At 41.3% G+C, this 14,667-nt stretch overlaps 1 protein-coding gene across 1 annotated transcript; it reads right to left on the bottom strand.

Moving 5' to 3' along the window:
* Positions 1-1,324: 1,324 nt before the first annotated feature.
* On the bottom strand, positions 1,325-8,275 carry ABRA (actin binding Rho activating protein). The gene is given in 4 exon segments (XM_044295615.1): positions 1,325-2,503; positions 7,482-7,720; positions 7,722-7,935; positions 7,937-8,275. Coding segments are annotated over 4 exon segments (1,185 nt in total). The 5' UTR covers positions 8,188-8,275; the 3' UTR covers positions 1,325-2,022.
* Between the last annotated feature and the right edge of the window lie 6,392 nt (positions 8,276-14,667).

Raw genomic sequence — 14,667 nt, 5'->3', positions numbered from 1 at the left:
TTAGGCCCCCGGGCGAGTTTTCTGTGCAGGTGCAATGCATGAGGTGAACGCATTCCACCCGCACTGAATCCGGACCCATTCATTTCTTTGGGGCTGTGCACATGAGAGGTGATTTTCACACATCACATGCGTGAAAATTGCAACATGTTCTATAATCTGCGTTTTTCACGCAACGCAGGCCCCATAGAAGTGAATGGGGTTGCGTGAAAATCGCATAGCATCCGCAAGCAAGTCAGATCCATTCAATTAAATGGGGTAGCAAGCACATGGCTTTCTGCCACACAATCTGCTGCGTGTGAAGGCGTTCTAATTGGTGGCATGCACTCAGCCAGGATCTGTGTTTTGCGGAGCCGCCATTTGTGGACCGTATAACACAGCCGTGTGCATGAGCCCTTAAGACTGTATGTCACTAAAATAAATGCGAAACTGAAGATAATGTAATTTGTCACGACTATAAAGCGAAAGATACTGAAATGACACCAACTGCGTAGATGATATAAATAATTTATTAAGGTAAAAAACAATAGCAAAAGTTAAACACATGAATAAATAATACAAAATGAACGTGTCCTCTACAACGCTGTACATGGAAGACTTATTACCGGGGATATAAATTAAGACCTGTAGCAGCAAACCTATTAAAAAGCTTAGATCAAACCGTCTACATAACTCGTTTTCAAAGGGATTGTATCGAGGGGAAAAAATTATTTGCATATTTCGGGGCCTCTCTTGTCAATGGACTGTACCTGGTGTCGCAGCTTAGCCCCATTCAAAAGAAGAGGCATTACAGCTCCATTAAAGTTTTTGTTTTTTTTAAACTGATGACATATCCTCTGTATTGGTCATCAGTATCTGATCTATGGGGGTCCGACACCTGGGACCCTCGCCGAAAAGCTGTAGCGCCAGGGCTTTCTCTCTGCTTACCAAGCACAGCGCTGTACATTGTATTGTGGCAATATAGTTCCACAAATTTTTCTGCAATGTCTATATTAGATTTTTGTAGAATTACACCAACTTGGCTAGTACTGTATTACGCTGCACATGTGTACGCAGGGTCTGAGACTATACCAGTGCTGGCCCTGTGATGGGAAACACAGCAAAGGGGAACTCTCTAGGCCAGGGATCAGCAACCTTTGGCACTCCAGCTGCTGTGAAACTACAACTCCCAGCATGCAAACCTGCTTGCCTGTTCTCACAACTCCCATAGCAGTGAAGGGCAATTCTGGGAGTTGTAGTTTCAGAACATCTGGCGTGCCAAAGGTTGCTCTAGGCCAGGGATGGCCAACCTGCGACTCTCCAGCTGTTGCAAAATTACACCTCCCAGCATGACCAGACTGCCTACAGCAGGACATGGTGGGAATTGTATTTTTACAACAGCTGGAGAGCCGCAGGTTGGCCACCCCTGCTCTAGTAAAAAACAGTTAAGAAACAGGAAGGAAAAAAAATAACAGTTTTTCACCCTATCCTGGTACTGCAACTCATACCAATTTTAGTCATTGTGGCTGACAAACAGCACCGTACAATACAGTATATCATATAGACAAGCCCTTTAAAGAGGTGACCCCATCACAACAACGTATCCCCTATCCACAGGTTAGGGAACACGTGTCTGATTGGAGGTCTGACTGCTGGAGCCCTTGCTGGTTCTGAGAATGGGGCTTGTACTTCCCCACACAGGCTTCTCCGTTGAAATGGGGGAACACAGGCTGCTTTCTCGTGGTCATAAGCTTCCCCAGTAGTTGGAGGTCCACCAATCGGACACTTATCCCTTATTCTGTGTATAGAGGATAAGTTGTTGCAATGGGAGAACCCCTCTAAAGTCTAATCAAGGTGCCTTTATATCATATAGGTTAAAGTTTGTCTGTGCAATTTTTTTCTGAAATAGATATGAATTTGTGCCCTGTGGGTGATTGAGTTGCACCAACCATGATGAAGACTATTATCTCTTGATTAGTAATGTCTGAGAATGAGATATAGAACCATCTAATGGAAAACTTATGGTACTCTGGAATCCTAACCCGGCTACAATAAGGTTATTATCACATGGTCATCTCTACCCTGCCACAACATTTCTCCTGGGAAATCCACCATTCCATGTTTTCTAGCCCGCAGCAGGATACCGACCACTTTATCTGAAATCCGTACATATCTATCAAACAGTTCTCCAAAGGTGACGCAGACCTTTCCGTATTTGCCTGGTTGGGCCATTGTTGAAATGACGAAACAAAGGTCTTTCATCTCCCGATGTATGTGTGCCTCTGCCCTCTTGCCCCTCTCAGCAGTCTTGGTTCCTTCCTTCGGGCGTCCATAGCCTTCATCGCCCTTATGTAATCGTGTGGACATTGCAAATTTATGGTCATAGTCATCACTGAAAGGATTCAGCTTCTGGGTCAGAACATGTTCCCCAGACCAGTTCTCCCATTTCCCTTTGATGTTATTCACAGGGCTATATCTTTTGTAGGCTTTATTGATGCTCTGAAGTTCTCCTATAGCCTTGTTGCTCCTGAAGATTTAAGGAAAATATTAAATTGATATTTATTTAGACTACTTTCTTATGAGTTTGATATATATTTTTTATCTCCACCACACATATTGTAAAGCTCAATGCATTCCCATAGGACTGGAGGTTTTGGACAAGCCTTTCACAAAAGATCTGTCAGGATTCGCGGACTTAGATTCAGGAGGGGAGCCTGCAGGGTCATGCTGGACCTCCCTTTGTCAGCACTCCTTCCTGAAACTAATCAATCTTAGCTGCGACCACTGGTCATATCAGGCTGACGAGGCACCTTTGCATGAAATAACACTTAAGTACGTGCAACAACTGCTAGCATTCACAGGGTTAATAACTCAATATAGGTAATGCTTCTTCTAAGGTCATAGAATCGTTAGAACACAAGAAGGCTCTTATTAGGGCTCGTTCACACGAATGTTTTTAGCTTTCCACATACGGGACGCTTTTTGTGTTCCGTATGCGGTACCATTCATTTCAATTGGTCCGCAAAAAAAACGGAATGTACTCCGTATGCATTCCGTTTCCATTCTGCAACATTTTGAGTCAGGTCCTTTTATTGTCCGCAAATCACGTTCAGTGGCTCCATTCAAGTAAATGGGTCCGTATAAAAAACAATGCATACGGAACACATGTCCATATGTCATCAATTTTTTTGCGGATCCATGCTGTAGAAATGCTATGCCCAGCCCATTTTGCACATGTGTTTGGTTTTTGCAATGATTACCAAGTTGCTGTTTTTGCGGAAAAACGGAACAGAAACACAACGGAGCCAAAAAACTGAACAGCGGATCTGGGAAAACCATAAATAAGCCCAAAAATAAGTTATAAAGGCGGACCTCTCCTGGACTTCTTTGACCAATATCCCCTACTCAAGTCCATAATTGTGATGTACTTGACACTGGCGAGCTGATCCAGTAACTCATCTATGCAGGGCATCAGGTAAGCATCAAACACAGTGATGGCATTCAATTTCCTGTATTGTGATGAGCGGCATAGGCATTATTAGTTTTTGTGATATTTAATAAATTTTTTCGCATAATATTCGCAATAAATTCACGAATTCTAAAATTCGTGATCTCCGCAAATCTGCAATAATGATGCGCATATTTTTTGCGCAATACAAGCAACTTCACATTTTATCAGGTCTGAGTAGATATTACTGATTGGTGCACTAAGTATTGTTGTGACATCACAGCACAGTCTGTAGCATGTATGTATGGACAGCAGAGAAACAGTAATCCCTATCACACCACCTAACACCCTGCACTGGAACCTATCAGCTACACTATATCAGGATCTAACCTACACTGACTATCTCCCACTAACTATATGTGTTATATATATAAACTATCTATCTAATGTAATGTGGAAAGCACGGAGCACAGCAATGTCACTGCTCTCTCACTCAGAACTGCATAAAATGTCTGCTGGGGAGGTTCTTATATAGTAAGGGGTAGGCAACTTTCCTATTGGTTGCTAGGGATGTTGCTAAGCTCAGACAAAGACATTGCAGCCTTCTCATTGGCCCACAAGCAAAAAGCGAGGTTACTGATGAAAAAAAAAATCTAGAATATTTGCGATTACGAATATATAGCACTATATTCTACATCTTTGCGAATTCTCGAAGTGCAGATATTCATGATAACAATTATTGACCCATTGGTCATCATCCCACCCTCTTTGTTGACTGGATTCTGATTAATTTTTGGAGCTGGTCCAGGGTCTCCTGCTACCAAATTGCGGGAGCTGTCTGATTGATGTGGCAGCCTGAGGCCATTTGGAAGGCTCCAAGGCCTTGCCAGAGCTTGAGAGGAATGCACTGATTCTCCCATAGACTACAGGTTAACGTCCCCTAAGAGGACTAAAAACAAGTGAAAGTTTAAAAAGTTTTAAAAAATCTAAAAAACTATATATATATTTAAATCCCTTTCCCTTTATTTTACCAAGCAAGCTATAAAAAATAAAAATAAAAAAATACTATCACAGAGTATGAACATGCCTGAACTATTAAATGTAAGGCTGGTTTCACACGAGCGAGTTCAACTCATTGAACTTGCAGCGTGTGTCTGTGGAAGCTCCCGTACTGACTTCCCTAGCACTGATGGGGTCACATACCATTATATACTGTAGATTTATCATGCTATGTAACCCTTACAATTCAGGACCATATTGTATAACACTGAGATAATGTGGTCATCAATAATCATAATCATAAATCAATCATTAATAAATTAATATAATGCTATGCTACCACGTCAGTCCTAGGAAGGTCAGTACAGGAGCTTCCGCAGAAACATGCTGCGAGTTCAATGCATTGAACTCGCTCATGTGAAACCAGCCTAAATTTATTTATTTTTTTCCTGTATGGTTAATGTCTTAATGGAAAAATAAATCAAAATGGCTATTTTTTGGTACTGTCACCTCCGAAAAAAAAGACTAGAACGTGATCATACCCCAAAATGATACAGATCACCCGCATAAAATGATCCCTCACACAGCTCCATAGATAAAAAAAAATATTAAAAAGTTATGAGGGTCAGAATATGCCGATTCAAATGTATTATTTTTAACTTTTTTTAAGTATTACAACAAAAAGAAAGGTATATAAATGGCGTAGGGAACACTGTAAAAACGAAACCCATAAAACAATGTCTAAATTTTTTTTTTCCCAATTTGTTTCCAGATTCCCACTGCATCCTATACCATGTTAAATGATGTCATTAGAAAGTACAACTTGTCCATTAAAAAAAAAAAAAGCCCTTATACAGCTATGTGAATTAAAAAAATTAAAACGTTATGGCCCCTGAAAGGCAGGGAGTAAAAAACTAAATCGGAAAATGGAGGCGTTAGGAAGGGGTTAACTATAATGGGAAGAAAACCTTCCTGATAAAACCATAAAAGAAGTATAAACGCTGCTCAGGATTGGAGGACTTACACACACAGTCAGTCTTATTAGATTTCTGAAGCTTTAGTGAGGCACTGTGTCTGAACAGAACCTAAACTCTGGCATCTAGCGCCCCTAGTGGCCAAACCTAAAATGTAACGCATTCCTGTGCACGGTGGATAATACGTTGTGCAGAGTTTGTAATCTTGTGTTATGTTTTTGTTTTAAATGATGATTAATCTAGAATTAAACACTAATTCGAAGGGGATTATTTCCTGTGAACAATAGGCTTAGGCAATCCAGTTTACTGACTGAGTGAATGTTTTAATAGCAAGTGCTTTTAACCAAAAGTGGCAGTTTTTTTCTGGATTTATGCCACCAACTGAGATTATATAAAGTGATATAATGTGCAAAGGTCACTGTCCTCATATATCTCAATCATACTATGCTACAATCTGTAATCCTGGACCTCATAATTATTATTTTTTGATCACATAAATATTACTACAAGCTTTATGAGGACTATACAAGTTCCTGGTCTGCACCACTGAGACATTGCTAATGGATCAAATGTACTGTGCAATGCATCTAGGAGAGAATAGCAGCTTAATATGGCATCTGCTTGAGCGTGCCACATTTTTTTCTGTTGGGTTGAGAGCTATGACCTCTGTATGAAAGTGTAGGACACGCAAGTACCGGACTGTATTATGCCACAGTACTACTATAAAAGTCATATAATCTAATAGATCAGACCATTATGAACACTTGATCACCAGCACCAGATTATAGGGAGAGCACAAGGGACATGCCCAGGGTGGCCACCACTTTAAATAGGGCTTTCCTCAAAACAGGTTGATAATATCAGATCGATGGAGATCTGACACTCCGCACCCTCACCGATCAGCTGTTTTCTGCTGGCACCAGAACTATCACTTACAACTGAGCTGGAAGCCCAGCTCCAAGTGTGGTGGCCGTGTTGGGTTACTGCTACTCAGCTCCCATACAAGTGAATTTCAAGGTTCTAAGGGGCATCTACCACTAGGGATAAGCGAATCGACTTCGGATAAAACATCCAAAGTCAATTCGCATAAAACTTCGTTCCAATACTGCAAGAAGCAGGAGATCCGTATAGTATTAGAATGTATTGGCTCCGATGAGCCAAAGTTATTGCTTCGCGAAGTCTGGCGAGACTTCGGGTAATAACTTCATAAATGAATTTGTCCTGTAAAAAAACATTTCTGAAACTCGGGTTCGGTTCCAGGTGGTACCTTGGAACTGAAACCCGAGTTCGGGAAATGTTTTTATACAATACAAATTAATTTATGAAGTTATTACCCGAAGTCTCGCGAGGCTTCATGAAGCAATAACTTCGGCTCATCGGAGCCAATACATTCTAATACGGTACGGAGCTTCTGCTCCATACAGTATTAGAATGAAGTTTTATGCAAAACGACTTCGGATGTTTTATTCGAAGTCGATTTGCTCATCTCTATCCACCACCCATGTTTCTCCGCCCAGAACAGTTCTTCCATCCCACCCAATGTTACCTGTGGAGCCCTCACTTCTTAATTAAATAAGTGCCCCTTCATGGTTTTTTTTTGGCAGTATTCAGCCAAGAGGCAGCCATACATGTGGCTTTCTTATTGAGCAATGCATAGATGCAAGATCAGCAAATGTAATGTTAATATAAACTATTTTAACATTAGACCCTGGATACACTAAAAGGTAAGCTAGTGATATATACATACCTATGATAAATAGCATTAAAGGGCATTTTTTTTTATTCCCTTTTACTCATTTTGGGCTAAAAATCATTTTTTCAATTGGTCTTTATTAAAAATGTTCAACCGTTTCTGGGATACAAGGGTTTAAAAGCTGTGGCTTTTTTTTTAAATCCCAACCTCATGAAGGGCTCTTTTAACCCTTGTATCTTAGAAATGGCTGAACATTTTTAAGAAGACCAATTGAAAAAATGATATTAGCCCAAAATGAGTAAAATGCAATAATAAATCATTCCCCAAAGGTGTCCATAGCCTAGCATGCTACAATTTTTAAGATGCAATATAGTTAAACATCATCACTTACAGAGAATTAGAGGAGCGTTTAATCCTGGCCGTGTCTTCGTCATTCTCTTCTGTAAGATCCAGCTTCTTTTCCAAGTCTGTCTTCGTGTCTCCCTCATTTTCTCCATAGCCACTGTCTTCAGTTTCCAGACTTTCACTTCGACATTCAGAAAGTTTTGGTAAAACCCTTGAAGCTTCCTGTGGTTCTTCGGCATCGTTTTCCATTTGCTTCCAGCCTTTAGTGAGTTGCGACACCAGATTAGGAGCATTTCCTTCTCCTAGTTGGAGATACTTGACCTTGCAGTAACTTGTCCACACTCGAGTCATCATAGTTACTGTGTATTTGCGTGCAGGGCTCTTTTTCATACTTCTCAGTCAATGAACCAATGTCTGTTCCTCTTTCTTGAGCTTTGCTTGAAAAACTTTTGGTCACAGCTTTGGTTTTTATATGTGTCTGGTCAATATCTTCTGATGGACTTGTCGGCTACTTTGTTAGGTTCAATAACAATGGTAGGGCTGCTTTTCTTTTCCAAGGTTGATTTGAGATTTCCAGAAACATCTTCATCTCCACCCGGAGCCCAACCTGAAGGTTCTTGAGCTTGCTTTGTTGAGTGCTCTGATGCCCATTGCTGCCAACCTCTCGTTAAGCTGGAAACTAGTGTTGCCGCTTTAATCTTTCTGACAACTCTTTGGGCAGGATTCATGATTTTGGTTTCATCAGGAGCCATTATATTGTTCTAAAGTCTTCCCTTTTAGTAGGTCAAGGAAGCAAATCCTGAATCCATGCTCTTGGTTCAGTTCTAACAATGAAGTGAAGAGCTGCCGGGCTTTTAAATAGTCTGGATGTTTGATGGCTGTGGAAACTATGCCAAGCATTTGTGACCAAGCGATGGCTGCTGTGACACTGTTACTTTTTACAGAGCGAAGGATTACGTTTCATCACAGTGGCAGATGGAAATTACAGATGGTAAACAAGGAATACAAGATACATATTGTATATTTGGTCTTTCAAAAGTTGCGATATTGAATTGTCATTCCATATTCCTAGAAATAGTTTTCATTTCCCTAAAGAGTTATCTTGCATGTTTTACACTGTCAAATTAGATTCTTAGTTGTAATTATACATTTAGAATTATATTACAGGTTTTATGCATTGTCCTTTGTAAGCCTAAGCCTGTAGCTGGTAAAATACTGGAGTGGTGTACATCTCACCCAGATTGTTGAAATGGACGAGATGAGTAAAACTGGATTTCCTCAGCAAATCTGATGAGACTTTTTGGTCACTTGACTTTCTGGGTCCTCGATTGTAGTACAGTGGAATATTTGCTACCTGAAGATAGGCCATCAGTATAGAAAACTGGACAACCCCTTTAAGACCCTGTTAGAGTGAACAATATTAAGGCCAGTTATTGGGAACAAACAGCAATAGGAATGCCAGTTTCCAATAATTGGCTTATATAATCTTGCCGATCACCAAGCAAGCGTTTGTTTGTCGGCTGATTGGAATCCTTCATCAGGATGAAAGATGCAGTTATAGGCTGAACATCTCCCGGTGCTGCCGATAATCAATGGCCCTGGATGAGGGAGGAACTGCAGTAGCAATTCCTCCCACATTCACTTTGCTTCGGTCGGTGTAGTAGGCTGGTGCAAACAAGCGCTGATGGATGTACCATCCGTGGGCTCTCGTCGTGCCGAATATCAGGTAGCATAATAGGGTCTTTAGACAATGTCTAGCTAGGGGCTTCATGGATAATTCCCAGAGTCAGCATAAAACGGACCCAAATTGTTAAAGGATTTATCCTGGAAATTGATATTAATAGCCTATCCTCAGGATATGTTGTGGATATTTGATCACTGGGGGTCTGACTCCCGGCACTCCTGACGATCAGCTGTTCGAGGAGGCCGCGGCGTTCCGTGAATGTTTAGGACATTTTACTTAGGCCATTGACATGACGGCCATCGGTCAAGTGGCCTAGGCGCAGCTCAGTCCCATTAAAGTGAATGAGGCTGAGCTGTACAACGTATGGCACTGTGCTTGGTAAGCTGTGAGGAGGCAGCAATGCTGGCTGGAGCTCTGGTGAGCACAGTGGCCTTTTCGAACAGCTGTTAGGTAGGGGTGCTAGGAGTCAGACCCCCACTGATCTCATATTGATCCCCCATTCTGAGCATAACTCATCAATATCAAATTACTGGATAACCCTCAAGCATTCTTGCTATTGGTTGGTGCTGGGAGGATAGAAGGATGATAGCAAAATACAAAAATTTAGGCTACATTCACACCACCGTATTAATGAGTCTGCATAATTTCAACTGGGGCCTGCAAAAGATGCGGATAGCACACTGTGTGCTGTCCGCATCCATAGTTCCGTTATGTGGCCCGCAAAAAAGATAAAGCATGTCCTATTCTTGTCTGTAATTGCGGACAATAATAGGCATTTTCTATGGTAGCGGCGGCCATGTGCGGCCGGCAAATTGCAGGAATTCATACGGGCCGGTATCCATGTTTTGCGGATGCACAAAACACTACGGTCATGTGACTGTAGCCAAAGAGTGTGAAAACTGCGCCTGTGCTGCATGCTATTTTGAGTTCATTCTAGAACAGGGATCAGCATCCTCCGGCACTCCAGCTGTTCTGAAACTACAACTCCCAGAATCCTCCATTCACTTCTACAGGAATTTCAAAGGGCAGCTGAATAAGCGTGCATGCTGGGAGCTTTAGTTTTACAGCAGCTGGAGTGCCGAAGGTTGCTGATCCCTGTTCTAGAGCATGCAAGTGTCTACACCAGGGGTCAGCAAACTCCCAGCATGCTCTATTTGGTTTGGGAGTTGTGAGAACAGCCAAGCAAGTGTGCATGCTGGGAGTCGTAGTTTCACCACACCTAGAGTCACAAAGGTTGCTGATCCCTGGTCGAGACTCTGGTGCTTTATCATTGCTGTCCTGATCCGCTTGGGCTCCGCAGAGGATCCGAATTAAGTATTCTGTTTCATCATGCTGAATTACTGTTGTATATTTTGTGTTGTTTCTACTCTTCTGATATTTTTAAATCCACACCATAAGTAAATTTACCTGCGGAAAATTCCCACACCATGTGGGTAAGATTGAGAAATTCTCATCCACCTAGCTGGTGCTGTATTACACTGGGGATTTTCCACACAACAATCTGCAATACGTACTGTGTGCACGTGCCTGTACATTTATGACACCTGTGTATTTATCACTGTCACCTGTTATAGGGGGAAACTGTATTATTGCAGATTGAATTCCCCTAAGCTAAGGCATCTTTCACATGAGCCACATGGATTGCGTCAGAATCTGTTCAGGAAAAAAATGAAGTTTTTTTCTGCAAGTTCAGTCTGCATGAAAAACCTACAACATAGAATGTGCTGTGTTTTTTCTTGAACGCAGAGATGATGAATGAAAAATTACAGGCTTAGGATTAAGTCCAGATGCTATGTGTTCGTTATACGCATTGCATCAGGATGGAAAACTCACCCATGAGAAAGAGGCCTTAGATTCCAGCACATGGAGCACATGTACAACCAGGTGCCGCTAACTGGGTTTCTGTATATAAATCCCCAGAAACTACAATATTACCTTCATGGCTGCCACAGGGGCATTGTAAGGATCCTATCATACAGCCCCTAGTATCTCAGCCTCCCAGAGCTCTATGAGGGTGACAAGATGGGTGCAAGATAAAATGGATAAACACAGCCCCCTATGATTTCTCTTTTATGCTTTTAATTTTTGAAAACAGATTTTAATTTATTCAGGCTCTAATAGTACCCAATCAAATAACCAAATGCCCCTTACTGGAACTAACATTACCTAATGTCTGCATTCTGCAGGTCTTAACACGGCAATTACAACATCTAACGAACTTGAGGACAGATGACAAGAAGGCTCACTCAGTCTTATGCAATAAGCTGACACTCTTATTTTAGCCCATTGCACACAGTAGAGTGAAGACATTTTCATAATATAAAATGGAAATTATGAGCTTTTGCTCCCTGGTATACTACTACCACCACTCTCTTTATAGTTTATGATTCAGTTTGCAGGACATGAAGTACTGTCTGTGGAATGAAACCAGATGCCGTCATATGAGCTGTAAGAGGGTCGCTGACACCACAGATGACTGGACGCTCGGAGTCAGTAATTTTCCAGAGCATGCCAGCGGACACATACCCTTCAATGGAATATAATGTTGGTCCTGAAAAAGTAAAAACAGTAGCATTTAGTGAGGGCCAATCAAAATGACGAAAAGATAAAGGAAAACGTGATTCATCAGACCAATTCTTCTTTCATCACCTCACGGTCCAGTTCTAATGCTCATGTACCCATTTTAGGTGCTACAGTAGCTTTTCTGTGGGATCGGACCAGATGGGCCGTCTCACCACACGTGCATCATAGAACCTTGATTGTCCTTCCTTGGACGAGTTTTGGTAGCTACAATCACTGCATACCAGGAACAAGCCACAAGCCCTGATATTTTGGAGATACCCTGACCCAGCCAACTAGCCATCAAAATTAGGCATGTCAAGCGTCGCTCAGATTCTTTCCGGATGGCACAGGGACCCAACACTGGTCCTTCACAGATAGCTTCACGGATGCATCGCTGACCACCTTCTCATGGATCTGAGAATGAGGCTTAGCACATCAGTTTCAAGAAATGGCTGTTCATTCACTGGAGTTCAGTGTCCAAATAATAGCACCACACTATGCCTAAAAAATTCTCCCTTATATCATTTTCACTGTACTCTGTATTGTTGGGTGCACTGCTTAGTATAGCTGAATGCTCTGCAGGCTACTGGTATTAGCAGTGGAATGCATTGGTTTCCTGATCCAAAACTATATTAACAATATTACTTAACTTTTATGAAATAATATGTTAAAAATAGGCCCTTATTCAAACCCAAAATCACGACATTGCAACATTTAATCGTGCCCAAATTAATAGTGCACAAACTAAAGAAAAACAAGTATGAAAGTAAGGTATCAAAGGAAAGTACAAGAGAGGGGGTGGTCAGATACAAATAGAGGAGTATCAGGTGGAAGGGATACATGTACCAGGTCTCTTACTTTGGATGACCCTACTGCAATTGAGCTAGACCCTATGAAATAAAGGGTGTAACGTTCACCCTCAAATGGGCGACTCCTTTTGACCACCCCTCACGGCTATATAGACTGTACGGCTATATAGACTGCCCGGCTTCGTCAGGGAATCAGAAAAAAGGGGGGTGCACTCATGCGTACAAGGCGCCCCGACGCATTTCAATGGCACCTGGCCAGATCATCAGGGGACTGATTGCAGTACAAAAATAATCATTAAATGCATGCATAAAACCTTAGTCGTTGTTAAATGAAAGCAGAGAACCTTAGTGAAGGAACTTAATGATCCATAAATAAAGAATGAAGGCTCAGTGGTGATCAATCGCTGTAGTCTTTAGTACTTAGCTCGCCAGTTCCACGCGCTGATGTCCATGGTGTGGAGCTCCCATCCATACGTCCTGTGTGCGGCAGTGACGGGTTCGGCGTTCAAACTGGCCCTTGCAGAGAGTTGCAGTCTTTGACGCAATACATAGGTCACTTCCCGCTATTGTCTGCCTACAGGAGACACACTTGACGGGCGAGACAATGGAGGGGGTGGGTAGACCATGGATGCAACATGCTTTCTATTCAGTATATTCAGCATACGCAAGAGGAGCAAGTATATTAATACATTGGGATATAGATATAAAAATACTGAAAGTAATCACAGATAGGGAAGGTTGTTATGTCCTGATAGATTGTATATTAGAAAGAAGGGCATGGTTAATAGCAAGTGTGTATATACCGCCATCGTTTAAAATTGACGTCCTATTAAAAATTTATGAGATTACACTTAATGCAGGGGATAAATCACTACTGGTGGTGGGGGACCTCAACAATGTAATGGATGCAAGTCTAGATAGATGTAGAATAGGGAATATCCAAGGGCCCTGTACGGGATCTAAATTAAAGAATGTCACTAAAGAGATGGGATGGATTGATATTTGGAGGGTTATGCACCCCAACTTACGGAAATACTCGTGCTTTTCAAAAACTCACAGAAGCCTATCACGGATTGATTTAGCTTTCACAAATGAGAAAGGCTCACTAGAAATAGAAGGGGTGACATATGGGCGACGGGGAATTTCGGATCACAATCCAATTAATATTAAAATTAGAGCACAAATAATTAAAAAAAGAAAGATTAATATAAATATAGGATGGATAAATGTTGGATATACACAGTAAGATCTCGGGTGAGATAATTGAGTTTTTTTTAGATGAATGATGGATCATCGACGGTTAACATGATATGGGAGACTGCCAAGGCCTTTATTAGAGGGATTATTATAAAATATACAGCAATATATAAGAAAGGAGCAAGAGAGAAAATAAAAAAATGGGAAAACGAGATAGAAGAAAGGGAAAAAAAGTATATTGAAACTCCCACAGAGCAAAATTATACTATTTGGATAGATAAGGCCTCTGAATTAAAGGATGAATTGTTAACAATGGCAGAACAGCAAAAAGAAAATCAAGTAAGAGATAATTATATATATGCACATATACCTGGGAAAAAACTAGCGGCCCTGGCAGCGACCCAAATAAATAAGAACAAGTATATCCACTGTTTAGTGGATGAATTGGGACTTAAAACTACAGAACAAACTACTAAAATAGAACTATTTCAAAAATACTTTGCTGATATATACAGTAGTAAGATAAATAAAAATAAAGAGCAAATACAAAACTTTCTGGATGAAATCATCATCCCGAAGGTAACACTAGATCAAAGTAAGTCCTTGGAAGACCCCCTAACCCCTCTAGAAGTGAAGGATATGCTAAAAGCGACAGCAAAGAATAAGACCCCAGGACTGGACGGAATCCCGTTCGAGGTGTATGCCCAATATAAAGAAATACTAATTCCGAAATTGCTTAGGATGTGGGAGACCTCGAAACAGACAGGGAAGCTGCCAGATTCAATGCGAGAGGCCTTAATTACACTTGTTCTGAAGCCGGGTAAGGACCCAGCCTTAATGGAATCTTATCGTCCCATATCATTAATTATCACCGATAATAAAATTTTAGCCAAAATCCTGGCAACCAGACTCAGAAGTGTGATCTCGGTGCTTGTTCATGAGGATCAATCAGGGTTCATGTCAGGGAAAACTACTACAGA

The sequence above is a fragment of the Bufo gargarizans genome, chromosome 5 (genome assembly GCF_014858855.1).
Source record: "Bufo gargarizans isolate SCDJY-AF-19 chromosome 5, ASM1485885v1, whole genome shotgun sequence".
NCBI classification, from domain to species: Eukaryota; Metazoa; Chordata; class Amphibia; order Anura; family Bufonidae; genus Bufo; species Bufo gargarizans.
Note: the sequence above shows the minus strand (reverse complement) of the source record. Positions and strands in the feature narration are given on the sequence as shown.